This window comes from Protopterus annectens, chromosome 1.part0 (genome assembly GCF_019279795.1).
Source record: "Protopterus annectens isolate FY-2018-M chromosome 1.part0, PAN1.0, whole genome shotgun sequence".
NCBI lineage: Eukaryota > Metazoa > Chordata > Ceratodontiformes > Protopteridae > Protopterus > Protopterus annectens.
This window is the reverse complement of record NC_056725.1, coordinates 136,378,947-136,396,882: the sequence shown is the minus strand read 5'-3', so window position 1 is coordinate 136,396,882 and position 17,936 is coordinate 136,378,947. Positions and strand designations below refer to the sequence as shown.

The 17,936-nt window shown below is 40.0% G+C and overlaps 1 protein-coding gene across 1 annotated transcript in view; it reads left to right on the top strand.

Moving 5' to 3' along the window:
* Positions 1 to 17,936, top strand: part of EIF3L (eukaryotic translation initiation factor 3 subunit L) — a 602,285-nt gene that overhangs the window by 106,739 nt on the left and 477,610 nt on the right. The window contains exons 4-5 of the mRNA XM_044089965.1: positions 9,876 to 9,955; positions 11,263 to 11,324. Coding sequence (XP_043945900.1) covers positions 9,876 to 9,955; positions 11,263 to 11,324 — 142 coding nt within the window. The remainder of the gene's footprint in view (positions 1 to 9,875; positions 9,956 to 11,262; positions 11,325 to 17,936) is intronic.

Below are 17,936 nucleotides of genomic sequence, written 5' to 3'. Positions count from 1 at the left end.
TTCCTAAGAGATGCTAGCAACAACCTGCTCACCAGTGCCCAGGACATCAAAGGCAGATGAAAGGAGTACATCCAGCAGCTTCTGAATGAAGAAAACCCTACAGAAGCTGTACTGCCCCAGATACAGCCTGTGATGAGGAAGGAGTCCACCACAGAAGAAGTAAGAACATCACCAAGGAAAATGAAGTCACGAAAAGCAGTAGGCTCAGATGAGGTCATAGCAGATATGATTTAGATGCTGGGTGAGATGGGGGGAGAGAGAGCATCTGATAATACTTGTAGCAATCTGGAGAGAGAGACTTGTCCCAGATGACTGGAGAATAAGCATACTAGTGCCAGTGTTTTTAAGAGCAAAGAGGACATTCACAAATGAGAGAAGTACAGAGGCATCAAACTCCTGTCAAGTGGCAGAAAAGTTCTGGAGAGGGTGATTGGGGCAAATGTGGAGAAAAACAGAAGACAATCTGGTGAAGATGATTTGGGACAGACAGGAAGAAGGCAAGAGGAAACCAGGACATCCAGCAAAAGAGGTGGATGGATTGTGTGAGAGAAGACCTGTGACAGTCAGGCATGAGTGTCAAAGAAGGCAGGAGAGTGGCATTGAGAGAGATGGCAACAGTTGACAACACTCTGATCCCATGTAGAAAAAAAAAATTGGAAAAAGTGATTGTACATATACTGTGTGTCTAGGGCCACTGCCTCTGCTACAGCTCTGTGGTGTCTGGCTGCATAATCAAAAGTTTTCTGATTTTTAGGTCAAGTCTGAAGTTTTGAATTCAGCTTTAGATAAGGAGATTTTGTTTGACACATCTGCAGTTAAGTTCCTCAAACAATTTTATGAGAGAGGGAAATTTAATTCAGGGAGTATTCCAAGAGTTTTCAGCACCGTCCCTATACAAATTTCCTAGATGATCTTCTGCATCTTAGAAACAAAATAAATAATCCATGCCTTCTCAGACCAAACAGGAAAGTAAAAGGAGGTGGCAGGAGAGGAACAAGAAAAAAACATGGATCGTTTCTAGAGAGACACTATGTATAACTTCAGAATTGACTGTACCAGGATTCCTTCCCCCACCATCTCATCTCCTTCCACTGTCTCTCAAAATCTTTCCCAGTAACTTTGACAAGAGATTGTTGCAGACTCTTGGGTATTAAAGGTGGTTAAGGACTGATACAGTTGGCACTAGATCCAAATACCTCCTTTCAGAGGAGTTTCTCCCCACCCCCTGAGCTAAACAATATTTTTTCTCGAGGGCTTCAGCATTTACTTACACTGGCAGTCATAGAACCAGTGCCATTAAATCTAAAGGATAAAGACTTCTGTTCAAGAATGTTTCTGGTACCAAAGAAAAGTCTTTTGGAGACAAATTTTAGATTTTTTTTTCCTTCCTAAATTTAAAAGATACATCCCATTGCATTCCATAGCCAAAGGTTTCAGAGAATTTCTCAAACTTTGTGTCTGGATCACATTATCAGTTCTGTGCATTACCCTTTGAGATATCTACTGCTCTAGTGATTACAAAATGCCTGTCTCCAGTCGTAGCTCATTAGGCTGAATGTCATTCACATATTACCCTGTTTAGACAAACTACTCATCTTTGCAGACACTCTTACCAGCTGTCAAAAGTCATAAGAAAGGGTTTATTCTCTTCTGGCCAATATGGGGCTCCAGATAAATATTCAGAAATCTTCCTTAACCTCATCACCAGGATTCTTATTGACACACTGCATCAAAAGGCACAGGAGAAGATGGATTTTTATCTGCAAACTTTCCTGAGCTTCCATCTAACTTCATGTAAAGAATATTGAAGGATACTGGGGTTTATGGCCTCTATTATCCTCATTATTCTTCATACCAAAACACTGACCCAACATTTACATCCTCAGGAATTTCAGATTCCAATTTTGGGTTTTGTAAAGAAACCAAAATACACTGCTGGAGACTAAAATACAAACAAAATCAAGTTTCTCCTTTTCTCTTGTGCCTACTATCCAGTCTGCATCTGTGGAAGCCTCAGATTTCGCTTGAAGGGCAGTTTCACTGGGGGTAAAGGTGCAAAGCCTGTGGGATTCTACAGACAGACTAAAGCACATAAATTTCAAAGAGAAATCTCTTCACCATCTGCAGTCCCCAAGACTTCTGGTGGTGATTACAGGCAACACCAGAGTGATGTGGTACATCAGTGAGCAAGGGGGTGCAAGGTTGTACCGTCAGTGCAGGCTGGCTATGAAGTCTTGTAAGGGAGTTGTTTAGCATTCCTTAATCCTCCAAGCATCTTACAGTTTGGACAAGCAGAGCAGGACCAGGAAAGACCCTCACCAGTGGCAATTTGAATGAGGGGTCTTCCAGGAATTGATCCAGTTGTAAGAAACGCCTCCACTAGATCTGTTTGTCTCCTTTCAAAACAGACAGCTGAACAAATTTTGCTCCAGGACTCCTTGCTAGTAAGCCTGAAAAACAGATGTCTCTTCATTCACATGGTTAGGAATGTTCCTTTATGCATGTCATTCTGATTTAAAAGCCCACATTTGCACTTGTTTCCCCCCTTTCCTGTAACTAGTCTAGTCCAGATATAGATTTGCTGTATCCAGGACTGATCCCCCAAGCCTTTCTGTGTTGGAGGAGAAGCCTTCTAGCTTATCAGTGGGAATGGTAAGCACAAGGTAGCCTATCTACTACAAGAGGAGTAGTTTCTGGCCCAGATATTGTGGTTTATTGGCCTTTTGGGCAGTTTCTTCCATCTCTTTGAACTTTCCGGTTTTAAAAGCCTTAGTTTGTGCTCCCCCCCCCCCTTTCTTGTAACTAGTCTAGTCCAGATACAGACTTGCTGTATCGAAGACTGTTTGTAAGCTTCTGAGCCCCCCTAGCCTTTCTGTGTTGGAGGGAAACCTTCTAGCTTATCACTGGGAGTGGTAAGCACTAGGTAGCCTGTCTACCACAAGAGGAGTGGTTCCTGGCCCAGAAATTGTAGTTTATTGGCAGTTTGGACAGTTTTTCCATCCCTCTCAACTTTCCAGTTTAAAAGCCCACATCTGCTCTTGTTTCTTCCCTTTCCTGTAACTAGTCTAGTCCAGATATAAACTTGCTGTATCCAGGATTGTTTGTAAGCTTCTGAGCGGTGCCAAAGTCTGCTCTTCAAATTTTTCCTTAGATTTACTAGTTCTTTCCTCTACTTATACTGGCTTATTAGTCTAGCACTTTACCAGACTTCTTGTAGCAATTATTGTAGCACACAAGTGCTACCAGCACTAAACGTTCTAGTAGGAAATTGCTCCAGTACTTATAATCAATGCCCACCCCTCCAGGCATGTCTAAAGGTCAGTTCCCCTGTGCTTTCTCCTATTAACCTGGTGAACTCTGGCATCCTGAGGCAGTGTAGCAACTGCCTCATGTAAACCCACAACTCTCTCCTCTTACCTTCCAGCACTCAGGCTTGCAAGAGATGCACTTATGTATCCAAATTGGAAGCCACACACTCTCCAGCTAAGACTGGAATAGCTGGTCAAGAGGTCAACACTTGCACCATACCACATGGGACACACAGCCCTCCAGAACACACACCAGCACTGCCTTCACATAAAAATACAAACCACACACCCACCTTCGCGGAGGCTGTCGATAAAAATCTACCCAAGCAGCAGAGACCTCCAAGGCAGAAATGCACTCGACCCACCACAACACTAATCACGAGACACACAACTCTCCTAAACAGTGTGTCACTCAGCCAAAGCCCCTAAGGCAAAACAGCATGCCCAACAACACTAGTCATAGGTGACTCGATAGTGAGGTACACTGATGTCCCACTCACTAGTTTGAATAAGGAGAAAGTAACAGTCAGCTGCATGTCAGGTGTCAGGATCTGCCACATAATGCACGCACTCAGGACCCTCAACAACAGGTACAAATATGACTCTCTCATTGTACATGTGGGTGTGAATGACCTGAGATGTACTTCCCTGGACTACATGAAAAAAGACATGGAGGAGCTCTCTGATTATGTAGCCCAGGCGGGTATGATCCTGGCCCTGAGCAGCATCCTACCATCACTCAAATGATACCACAGTACAAGCAGAAAATGATTGATTTCAACAATTGGCAAAGTTTCTGGTGTTATTTTAAGGGGATCCAACATCTGTCTGCCTGGGATGACATGAGTGACAAACCTCAATGCTCTGCCAGAAATGGCCTGCATCTGTCACCCCTGGGCTTCTGGTTACTGGCCTAGGCTCTTGCCATTCTTATAGTGCCTTTTTTAGGCGGTGTTCCAAAGACCAAATTACCACCGTAACGGCTACAAACAAATGTAGTCTGAGGGTCATACTGCTCAACGCTAGAAGTCTAAATCTCAAAATGCACTTGCTCGAAGCACTCCTTAAAATGGAGAACATCGACATTTGTGCTGCAACAGAGACCTGATTCAAGGCAGCAGAAAAAACCCCTGCACTACCAGGCTATAACTCATTCTGCACCTTTCGGCCCCAGAACGTGGACCGAAGCTCCAAAGGCGGTGGTGTTTCCATATTCATAAAGGCTATGCACACCTCCAGACTGGTAGCCCAACATAACACACAAGAGATACTTCAGGCGCAGCTAACATTGGATAAGATAGCGAGTCAGGTCGTAGCCTGCTATAGGTTCCCAACCATGTTCCAAGACTCTCACTCCATGTTCCTAAACACCCTGGAGAATATTAGGGTCCAACCTAACACTCTGTTACTAGGCGACTTCAACTATCCCTCCATTAACTGGGTAAACTACTTGTGTACCAATGCACTTGCCCAATGTTTCTTGGAGTTCATTAATTCCAATGCCCTGGACCAGCTCGTTCTTACCCGCACTAGAGGTAGTAACATCCTTGACCTGGTCATTACTAACATGGGCGACTGTTGCTCTACACCAGTAGTCAGCTCCTCCCTGGTTAGATCCGACCTCAAACTAATCACCTTGGAAATCCACATCCTTCCCACCCCGCAAAGGTAACCACCATGAAAAACTTCTCCAAAGCTAACTTTGGGCACCCAAAAACAGAGGTGGCTAACTTCACGGCACCCATACAAATGGAGAATAGTTGTGTGACCGCAGAATCCTACATCAATGCACTGTACAAACACGTACACAAATGCATGGATCTCGCCATACCCAATAAAACCATGACCCTCTCCTGCAAAAAAAGGAAGCCAATCTGTTGGTCCCCTGCCATAAACAAACTCTACAACAGAAGGAGGAAACTGACTAGAAATAAGGTGAGGTCCCAAGACTGGAAAAACTCCCTTATCAGCCTCAACAAAAAGTTGAGATCCTTCATCAAATTCTCTAAAGTTAGCTATGAAAACAGAATTGCAGCAGATAGTAAAGGCAACCACAAGGCCTTCTATAGTTTATGTAAAGAATCTCCATGGCAATACCCAGATTTGCTCTGAGCTACTGCACAATAGTACCTCCTATACCGAGCCAACAGATATTGCCAATATACTGGCCAACAGATTCAGTGCCAACGTTACTCCCCTCTCTCTCTCCCCCAAAGGACCAGTCACAATGTCCAAGGCCAAGAATACAGCTTCAGCAGGACCTGACAATATCCCTAGTTATGTTCTACATGAACTACAGAGTGAACTGACACCTCACCTGTGTGCCCTGTTCAGTCACAGCCTCACCTCAGGCTTTGACCTTAATGAATGGCACACTGCTACAGTCATCCCTCTCCACAAAGGAGGAGCGACTGCAGACCTTGGGAACTATCGCCCCATTAGCCTGATGAGTCTGATATGCAAAGCTATGGAAAGCATCATCATGGACCTAATAAACTAGGATATAGCGAATCTCCAAACTCTGGATCCCACACTGTTTGGTTTTGTGAAGGGTATATCATGCCTGTTCAACTTGGTCAACTTCTTTGAGTCAGTCACCAGAGCTGTGGATGAAGGCAAGGTGGTTCATGCAGCCTACCTTGATCTGTCCAAGGCTTTTGATACCATTCCCCACTCAGGAATCATAGAAAAACTCACTAAGCTTGGCATCAACCCCTATATCACTAGGTGGGTTGCAAACTGGCTCACAGATGGAACCCACAGTGTGAAAGTAGCTGACACCAAGTCAGACTGCCGACTAGTCAAGAGTGGAGTCCCACAGGGTTTGGTCCTGGGTACTGTCCTGTTTGGTATCTACTTCTCTGAAGTCCAAGCCAACACGAAGGGACTCTGGCGGACAAAGTTCTCAGACGATTGCAAGTTGGGAGCTGTTATTAACTCGACAAGTGATGTTGACATTCTACAGAATGGCCTCACTGAGACCAGCAACTAGTGTCAGAACAATGGCCTTAAGCTCAGTGCCAAAAAATGTCGTCATCCCTCTTTGGGAAAAACCCAGTTCCCATGCATTACCACATTGATGGTAGTCCACTGAACACAGAAGGTGTTATAAGAGATCTTGGAACACAGGTTGATGGCAACCTCTCTTTTGATCACCACATTGCCACTGTGGTCAGGAAGTCCTGTGTGGCACATCTCATTACTAAGGGTTTTGCATCCAGGAAGAGAGAGGTCATAGTCTCCCTCTACTCTTCTCTCATTAGGCCAATCATCGAGTACAATGCCCCATTTGGCATGTACCTCACTAGACACCTGCAACAACTGGAGAGGCCGCAAAAGTACCTCACAAAGAGGATCCTAGGTCTTAAACACTTGTCCTATATGGACAGACTCAAAAAAACTCCAGCTATTCTCCGTCTCATATCACCTACTTAGAGGCGATCTCTGCTTGACTTGCAAAGCCATATCTGACCCAACTATGTTAGAAATGCTACATCTAAAGAAATCACAGTCCCTCCGCACCACATGCTCCAGAGACCTCAACCTCATTGCCACAATTAACAGAACATGCTGGAGGGACAAGTTCATAACCCAGAGACTGCCCATGCTATGGAACAGACTTCCCATACAAGTCAAGCAGAGCACCTCGCTGACCCTCTTCAAGAGAAATCTTGATGAGTGGATGGGAAACAGAAAATTCACCCCGGGGATAACTCCAGTGGCTATGCTCGACAGAGGCACTGGGAACTATAAGGTCTGGTGGCACTATGCCAGGGTAATCCTATGGCTAGGCTTGTAAAGACTCCAGAGCTATTAGCCTAGTACACACCAATGAACCTATGTCCACCTTTTTTTACTGATCTCCAGGGAAATTCTATAGATTCAGAGGTACTGTCTAAAAATAATTTTGGGGTATAGGCAACATTGGTTCTCCCTTTTTATGGAATTGTCCAAAGGCATTTACTACAAGCTTTCTCACAAACTGAACCTTCTCACACAAGACTGATAGCAGAAGTTTTATACACCCAAGTCTTGACTAACTGCCTGGGTGATTTAGTATTTCTTTCTTTAGGCGCCCCTTTTCAGAGGTAGCACATCAGGTAATAGAGGAAAGAATAAAACTTGCTACTTGGAAATCTTAAATTGGCAAGCAAAAAAAAGGTTTTCTAGTTGGTGCCTAGACAATAAGTAGGTCCCTATAAGGGATTTGTGCTTAAATATTTGTGCAAGTCGGTAGCCTCTGGCCTTTTGTTCTCTGGCAATATCATGTTGCGCCCATTTCAGTAAGTCTGTCCCTGGATCCTCCACTTTCTTGTACGTCTGTTTCTTAATGGAATTTTACACACGAGATTTCCCCATAGTCAGGTTGCTCCTTCCTGAGATCTTAACTTTGTGCAGAAAGGATTTTACATACTCTGGCTACCATCTTGACAGAAGCAAGTCCTTTAGAAGAGTTTATCAGCTGTTTCTTATGTTGGGGCAAAGACACGGCAATTCATGTCAAATAGAGTATTTCCAGAGGGTTGTCTCAGGCTATTGACTTGTTATCCCATATATGGTAAACCAGTTCCAGGCAGTGTCAAGGCTCATGCTACTAGGGCCTTGTGTTCTTTGATGGCTTATTTATTGATTGATTTGATTTGATTGCTTGCTTGCTTGCTTTTGTTTACTGGGAAAGTCCAACTGGATACAGAAACCATTTTCGGTGGAGTCACAGGGAGAAAGGCTCCAATGTACAAACAGTAATAGAGTAAAACTAAAAGTGGACGACTCGTATTCTGGCTACATGGTCTTCTGTACATAACCTTTAAAAAGCATTGCAAATTGAATTTTTTTTGTAGATCGAGGCGTTGCTAGGGCCATTTTGTAGGCACTCCTGGATCCTTATCCTTCCTCCTTACGGGTTGGATATACTTTAGTAGTCGTCCTATATAGCCTAAATACTATAGCAGAAGTGGGAGTGATGAACATGGTACAGTTGTGTAAGTTGCACATATCCATAACAGTAGATGTACAGATTCCTCACTGCTGAAGTATCCTCACCCACTCTCTGTCCCCCTAGTTTAGTATTACTTGGTGGGATATAAATCTTTTTTTAACATGTTCTGTTGATTCAGGATGAATATGCTACTTAACTTTTGGGCAAGAAAGTCCTGATGTTTAGTCACACTGACTGCTGACCCCCCCCCCCCCCCCACTGGGCTCAGCAGTCGTGTGTGTGTGTGTGTGTGTGTGTGTGTGTGTGTGTGTGTGTGTGTGTGTGTGTGTGTGAAATTTGAACATCTGTTTATGGGTAGGTGACACTTGCCCAACTGTATAATTTCCATGGGAGAGGATGTCACTAGCCTCCTAGGTATGAGAAGTGACTGGAAGGAGCTATCATCTAGGCAGGTTTGAAGATTGCTTGCACATGGCCTCATCTTGCTACACTGACAAGCCTTCAAAGATAAGATGCCCACTCATTCTGGCTGCATGAGGTTCTGGTTAAACCCTACTACCCAGACAAGGCCTTAAGTGTGAGCCATAGTCAACTCCAAGCTAGTGAACTAACTAATGCCCCTTTCCTCATTCATTCATCCATCCATAACCCCTTTTTCCCATTTCTGCACATGGGGCCATGATGTCACTTCAACATTGATAATCATGTAGAGCCAAGATTTACACCGCCAGGTGGCTAGTCCTGCCACTGTAGTTCTTTCATACCACACACTCACACCTATGGCCAACATAGAGTATCCGATCCACCTACCGCATGCCTTTGGAATATGGGAGGAAACAGGAGCATGGCCCCTTTTGTTATAGCCATGTTATTCTTGAGACAGTATTCAGAGGCTTTACTTTTTGGCATATCTCACTTCTGACAGCTGACTTGCACCTGTATCACCTCCGAGGCTCGCAGTGACTCATGCATGCAGTTTTATGTGTGTGAGGATTGCTGGCTACTATAATTGACTGACTTAGCAAAGTCAATTGGATGCCCACAAGCCAGTAATATCCTCGAGATGCTTGCTTGTCTGCAATGTAGCAGTCAGACTGCCCCCTCCTCTCATGTTGGATGGTGTGATGCCTGTGACCCATTTGCACTGGATGACTGAAGACCAGAGGATGGAAGAATTGTTAACTGAACTGTGGTTGTGTAAGTCCTAGTCATGGCTTTATCTCTGTATATCCCAGAGCCAGTTAGTCTTGTCCTGCTATGTTTGGTAGTAGCCACTGAACATGTTTGAGAATGAAGGTACAAGTCATCATCCCCTTTTAAAATCTCAAGACTGGATTACTTATTCTTTTCTCATTTGTGTCTGTAATGTTGTTTTTTTATATTGTCATGTACCTTATTTAGGTTCTTATGAATGGTCTATTTTGTGCTATTGTGTTTGGACTGGAGGCTCCCCTAATTCTATGAATTGCCAGTGTACTGGGCTGGATTGCAGTTAAAAATGGCCAGTACTATCTAGTTCACACACCAGCTCACCAGAAGGAAGAAAGGAAAAGATTATGTAGAGAAAGTAGCTGTTTAATGAATTGAGGCATTACTGTATTATTAATTCATTTATTTGTGTTTTACAGCTGGAACAAACTGACGGAACGTTTTTTTAAGACTTCCCCTTGGCCAGAGGCAAAAGCAATAGTCTCACTTGTTGAAGATGGTAGGTGTATTCATTTAATTCCATAGCTCATCAGAGGTTTTATTTATGCCATCACTAGTGTGGGGAGGTTTGGGCAGGTAGGAAGTTTGGGTGCAAAGCTTCACATATTGATCATTTCATTGGTAATGTTGATAAAGTATCTTGTATGTATAAGCAGGCATATGAACATAGATAGATTCCTGTGCAAAATACATGGTTTGTAAACATTCTCTGCTCTCCTATTGATTTTTATTGTTGGGTTATTGCTTGCTTTTGTAACTTTGATACAAATGTATATACTTGCATATTATTTAAAGTATTATCTTGGTGGTTACTAATTTATGTGTACATTTGTTTTATTTAGTTTATGCTTTAGCTGCTTTTCTCCATCTTTAGTTTAAACCTTTGCTCGTTTGAATGTTTTTTTTTTTTTGAGGCAAGCCAAGTTGTTTGGAAAGAGCTGTATTCTAGACATGGTTTATATCCAGCACTATATGCATTGCTGCTAACTTATACTGGGAGCTGTGTATATATGGCCTTCTGTTCATGCTTAACTTGGGCTGATTAGAAAAGAGTAGATGGAAACGGTGTATGGAAGGTTGTAGCAAATCCAGAGCAGACAAAAAAATACAGCTCTGTTTGTAGATTCTCAGTACTGTGAGTCTGTGTGGTACTACCACCTAAAACTATACAAATCCTTCAGAATGTTGTGGTAATTGGCTGATGCTTGAAATGAAGCTAAACATGTTATATGGGGACATAGCATGACTTCCTATGGAGAAATTCTTCATGATGCAAATACAACATGAGACTGTGTCAGCTGTGAAACTTTGCCACTCAGATTTTTTGAGTACTCTCACTGTATATGAGAATGGCTCAACAGGTAACTCTCCTTTCATCAGTGATGGAAAATTAAAAGGCTGTGGTTTCTATTCCCACAGCAAGTACTTGGATTAATTTTTAAAGTCTGACACTGTAGTGTAGCATAAGGGGAGGGAATTGCTGCACTTCTGAGTGGGCCATCCTTCAGATGAGAAGTTAAACAGAGGACCCACCTGCATGATTCAGTGGTAGCTCAGGTAGATGTGAGAAATTCCATGGCACTTATTGAAAAGGGGTGGGTTCCCCTGTGCCCTGACCAAATTTCCCCTTGTCAGTATGAATATCATCTCTGGTCTCCCCTGAAAAGAGGGTACCGGCCAAGTGGAACTAACATGGTCAGTGAAGACAAAATAAAAACGAATAAGGCTTTTTAGATAAGATTGATTGTTTTCAGCATTTGTCTTAACAGTAAGTAATGCTCAGTTTTGCTTCTTTTTTTTTTCCAGAAATTGCATTTCCGATTTTATATAAGGAACTTTACTACAGACATATCTATGCAAAAGTCAGTGTAAGTATGAACCCTTTGCACAGCAGTTGTTTAAGGTGGTGGGAATAAAATTTATATATTTTAATGTTAGTTGCGGAGTACAAAAACTCATCCGGGGAAAGTAAATGTGAGTGCCATGTTCCAGCATAAACGTCTGACCATGTGTTTTCAGAGTTTGCATAGATAGTGGTTGCTGGAGACCAGAAGGAGAAGAGTGGTTGATATGAAAAATTAGGTTTACAAACCTGTGTGTGTGTGTGTGGGGGGGGGGGGGTACAACCAGCAGTAGTCATTCTATGTGTGTGTCAGGAATAGAACTGTGGAAGATGGAGAAAAGTAGTGAATAATAATGAGTAAAGAAGGCCCTCCCTGTAGGCACATGAATTTTTGTTGGGTGTTCTGGTTTCCATCTGCATCCGTGCAAATTACCATAGCTGAACTAGTGGTCCTCTGAATTGCATGTAAGTTTGCATACATGTGAGAGTGAGTATTTGTTTCTCCTGCAGTGTGTTGTACCCTGTTCAGGATAATCATATGTGCCTTGTACACATTGAGTGCTGGAATAGGTTTGCAGGAATTATCAGGCACTCACACAATGAATGAATGAATGTGTGCATGCATGGACAAGGAGCAAACATGGTGAACTGACAAGATCCTTTCTGATAAAACATATAAAGATGTTGTTGTAGACCTGGTAGTTACATTTTGCTTAAATGTGTTCTATAGGTTATGCAGCTAATAAAGATTTACAGTACTGCAAGTAATCCGTTGAAAGGAGAGAATTACAACATTTTTTCTGCCAGAGGAATCTGACTTAAAAAGAGCAAAGACTGAATAAACATAATAAGAAAAATGTAATACAGGGCAATAAATGAAGCCTGTGTTGTAGGCTTAAAGAAAGTTTAGTGGCTTAGCCCCTTGGTTAAGTGTTGAAGTATGTTTTAGGATAATGTTGCACTTGAAGTAAATATTGGGCAGTCTTTTGCATTTCTCAGTTGGTGTTTTCTGGTTTATGGATTTACTCTTAAGTCTGTAGTTGTGGACTGTGTGGTAGGATCTGTTTTTCCTTCCTTATACTTGTATATTCAAATTGACTATTTGGAAGCGTTGTTGAGTCTGAACACATTTATCTGTATGATTTTCCTGCTGGGTTGTCATAGACTTTGTTTTTCCTAACTTATGAGCTTTTTGATATTTACATTATGGACCAACAAGAGTCTGACTGCTTATCTGAAGTTTCATTTGATACCCATCATCTCTTTCGGCAAATGTGAGGCATGTATGCATATTTGCAGGTAGCAAGCCAAGCAGATGGTAAATATTAACTGCTTATAGGCCAGGTGTGCAGTGTTGTTGGTTTGTTTGCTGGCTGTGCTGTAAATGATGCAAAAAACCCTTGAAGGTGGATATAACTTTCTTACTATATACAATACTAAACTATACAATTTGTGATTCAAAAAGTGTGCCGTTTTGCATTTTATTAAGGCTGGCCCTTGAAAAATTTCTTGGAGCTGAAAATCCCTGCTATGTCATCATGAGCCCACACTGCCTCATAACCTATGTTAATGTATAAGCTACTGTCTTTCTTTGTCAGATACATCAGTAGCAGTTTCTTACTTTCTAGAAAGACAGGTTGTCAATTAGATCTTGCAGGTAGAACATCTTATATTGACAATTAACATACGTGGATTCACTGTTGCATCTTTATGTAAGTAAAGAATTGCTCTTCTAAAGAAGAATGTTGGTTTTATTTACACAGAATGCTTTGCAGGGTATGTAAATTACTATCTAGTACATAACAATGCTATCATTGTGTGGGTGTGGTTATAGATAAAAAACTGAGTAAACAGTAAAACTTAAATACATTTTAATCTTTTTTGTAAAAATTTTTATTTTAACAGACTATAAATAGAAGGGAAATTGTAAAATAAAATTATTTCAGAAAGTGACCAACATTTTGTCAGGAGAGGGCATGTCGGAGCTTGACCCTGCTGTGCTCTTTTGGCTGGAGAGGAACAGTGTCATTGGAGTGTGTGCCTGTGCCATGCAGATTACTTTGTATGGGGTGACTTACAAAAAGCTCTGCCATTTCAGTTATTCACTGCCTAACAGCTACCCTTCATGATAAGTATATGTGGAATTAGCCTGTGCTACTTTTGAAAGAACATCATGGAACCATCGGGGACAATGTTGTGGAACACTCCCCTCCCCTTTACCCCACTCAAGCTGAACTGACTTGGGTTGGAAATTGGGCAAATTCCCGAAGTTGCAAGGTAGAGCGTTCCAGATGTCTGCTGTGATGCTTCCTGTTTGGCAGCTGGCATTAAACATGTCTGTTCAGATTATTCATAAAATAAACAATACTGTTTGGGAAATCCGTTGCAGAGAAGTAGCTCTGAAATGTTATCCCAGAGAAGGGTAGATCCATGAAACTAGTCTGCAGTGATGCACCACATGGTAACCTACAGGTGGTGGCACTCAAGGGGACATTTCATTGTTTCACTCTGAGAACAAGGAAGTTGTCATCCCTTGTCTTGCTGTCAAAAAAGCATTAGAGTGTATGTATACAGTAATTAGTTTTTTTAGAAAATGTTATGTTATTATAGATTTATAGATTATTTAATATTAATTTGTGAAGGGGGTGGGAAGAAGTAAATACATTTGTGTGAAAAAAAATCCGATAAATCCCTATAATAAGTTTGATGGAATACAGACAGGTGTTAAAGTAAACTTTCTTGATATAACTTTGCAAGGTATTAATGATGGTAGAATACAAGCAAATTTACATAGAAACTTTGAAGGGGAGTGGTCATGTACTATATGGGGAAAGCTGCCCCCCCACACACACACACACACACTATTAAATCTATCCCCTATGGGGAATTTCTTAGAATAAAAAGAAATATGTAGTGATAAAAGAGAGTGTGAGAAGGAAATAGAAAAAACAGCAAACATGTTTGTAACTAGAGGTTACAAGTAAACAGCTGTGGTAGAAAATAAAAGGGGGTAGTACAACAAAATAATACTAAAAGCAGGTATAGCTTGCAAGGCAGAGTCCATCAACAGGATAAACAAAAATTGTTATGTAACCAAATATAAAGTGTTTACAGAAGTTTTAATAAATTTGGTAAAATATCATTGGGTTATTTTAGAAAAAAATAAATTTCTTAATATAAGAGCAAATGATTATCCCGTGTTTTCTTATTCAAAAGGTAGAAGTATAAGAGATTTCTTGGTGCATGGCAAGTTTCAGCTGTTCAGCTGCCTGTAAGTCATAGTAGTTTGGGGGGTAGGTGTAATAGTTTCTTTCACTTGTGGAAAGTGCAGTTGTTGCCAGTATGTAGTAAAAGGTTTTGATAAAATTAATGAAAAGTATTTTACATGCAAAGGGAGATTTTCCTGTGACAGTACTGGAATAGTTTGTGGTTTGAAATGTACCTGTGGTAAGGTATATATAGGGGGAAAGTAAAAGAAATTTCAAATAAAGGTTGAAGGAATATGTTAGGGATGTTAAGAAGGGCAAAGAAGAAAGTCCTGTTGCATCACATTTTAAAGAATGTTACAGTGGAAATATACAAGGCTTACAAGCTACAATTTTGGGGCAAGTACAACAAATGTATGACTTTGATATTAAAAGACAACTTTGGAAGTCAGAATCTACTTTAATTCTGAAGTTTAACACTTTAAATCCGTGTTCAGTGAATCAAAAATGTCACTGGAAACGTTTTCTTTAATTTAAGTCTGTGATTGGTTAACTGTTTGTAATTATGCTATTTAAAGATATAATATGTGAAGTAGGGATATACTCTGTAAAGGCTGAAGAGCCGAGGCGCTCGAGGAGTCTGCATTTTATGCTTTGTATTTGCTGCTAACCAGATTTTATTGGATCCAGTATGTGCTTAGTTTATCTGTTTTGTGGGACTACATTGTGGATCTACTACTGGACTGGACTATAATTTTAATGAAATATAAAGGTAATCACTGGCTTCTTTCCTTGTGTGGTGGTGAGCATTAGAGTGGTATTCAGTAACTTCAGAGGAGAAATTCTTGCCATGTCAGTACTAACTGTACCCTCACTCATACTGTTGTCTCTTTTCTGAACCAGGAAGCTGGTGACTAAAACTGTTTCACAGATAGCTGCTGTCCATTTTCTGGCAATGTAAACCCCGTCACAGAGGAAAATGGTTTTAAAATATTAGAACTTTTGTTATGGAGTAAATATACATGATTTTGCAATGTAGGCTTTGTTGCTTTTGTGGCCTGTGTGATGTATGAGATACAGGGCCTTTTGTACTTTCAAATAGTAGGGAATTGCTTTGAGAAATTTACAGTGTGCTGGTTATGGTGCATTTTATAGCACCTGAAATACATCTCTGAATGCATGTACAGGTTAAGGACCTCTGTTCTGTAAAAGTAGGTGTTGTGTAGACATTTTGGCTTTGGGCCTCATGCTGCACGTACTGCACAATAATTTGTTATCTTGGTGAAAGTAAAACTGTGTGTTTGAAATTAATCTTTTAAGGGGGGAGCCATTTTTATCAAAGCCTGTTTGCTGAAATATTTGTATTCTTGATGTGTTGGATGGAAATAGCTGTTTTCTGTATTATGGTTATTTCAGGCATTTGGGGGAATAGAGGGAGTTTTTGCATGCTATTGTCCCTTTCTTTCAACTTAATAAAGCACACACTGTGCTGCCACCATCATAGAGTGGATACTTAATGTTAAAGGGGTGTTGTGATGTGACTGTTTTTAATTTTTGTCTGTTTCCACTAGTCAGACTTGATTTGCCTGGGTTGTAGGCAGGGCTTTATCCTTCGGCACTATCTGAGTGGTGCTTTTAGATTTATTTACTTGTCTCATTATTAGGAAATAAATAAATTGTACAACAGCAGAATGGATACCCAATAAAAGCTTCTAATAATTTTTATTAAATTAGTTGGAATTAATAATAATGCGTAAATGGCAAATAATCATTAATGAGCAACAGTGATTTTTTGGAGTGAATCAAAACAAACTTATGGTACCTTCAAACTTTTTTCAACTTCGTTTCATACTAAACACCGTTTCATGGGAATTTTAACCGCTTCCTAGAAATTTAACATGAATATTTCTTAAAACTGACCTTATTAAGGATTTAACTGTGCTTGATTTATACCCTACCTAGGAGTAGCAGTACATGATATCTTAATTTCTGAATTAATTTCAATAAATCTTAATTTCTATATGGCTATATAAAGAGGCATAACAGATTTAAATTAAAATAACCCTTAATAAAAAAGTTAGTAAAGCTGACCAATAGCCTTCTAATTGTGGGAAGCCCTAAAACCTGGAAAAATAAGAATCCTCAGCTTATAATAAAGATTAAAGTTAGAAATAATTATAATTACATTCTTTTCAGTAGTTTATTGAAAAGAGAAATTGGTGTAGATGAATGACAGTAAGATATTGCTTATGCTTTTCAGCTTCCTTCTCAACTCAAATTCAAATCAAAACTGGTCCCCAATAATGCTCTTTAATATTTAATAACTCTATTCTCCTAAGATGACTCTAAGAAAATTTGTTACCCACCAACTCAACCAGGAATCCACAGGATTTATTACTACAACAATGGGTATATAATACATCTATAAATTGTGGAACTATTTATAAATTGTGTTAAAATTGGTTAGATAAAGTGGGAAAATGGGTTAAAGGAATTTATCTGTCTTATGGAATATATGACTTCACATAAATCAAGGAGTTGAAATAATACCAGGATCAGAAATATAATTATACATTGCAAAATGAAACAAGGTAGAAATTGATTGGCATAATGGGATAATTAGCGATTGGGATAATAAGGGCATAGTTTAAGCGCATTAATTAGTTAATAAGTTATAAATTAAAAAATAAACAGAATAAAATAATGGGGCATTTTTTATGGGAGCATTTCTCCTATTCCTTTCCTTGAGGTTCCTATATATATTCTTAGAGGAGAAACAAAATCAATCTTAGATTAGATAGATTTTGAATTTGATTTTAATTATTATTTTGCTTTTGGTTTGTTTTAATTTTTCTCTTTTTTTTTTCTTTCTTTTTTTTTCTTTTTTCTGCATTTGTTGTGTTGATACATGTGTTGATGATGTACATTGGAGAGTATTGTTAACCATTGCCAATTTTATATTGTGTAAATAGTGTGTGGATTGTATTATGGTTTTGAAAAACAATAAAAATGATTATCGAAAAAAAAAAGATTTATTTACTTGTCTCATCCTTCCATTGTTTAATTACCTAATGTAACAATTTAACACACATTCTGGTTCTCATGTAACCCATTTGTAACTCATTTTACTTTTTTTATGTTTTGGTTACTAGGGTAGAGCACTGATCAATGAATGACCAACTGCAGTCTCAACCTAGGTTACAGTCAAAAGAAGCATAATAGAACAGACGTGACTAATGGTACACGTACATGAAAGATGTACAAAAAATTATGCTTACACATTCCACAGGATTTTACACAATGTTACTGATGTAACAACGTACTCATGAAGGAAAAAGTGTCTGTGAACTGGCAAGTGTGTTAATAATAAGACAGATTTAACTGAAATAGTATAGAGTGGGAGATATTCAGAAAATAATAAAGAGGTGTTA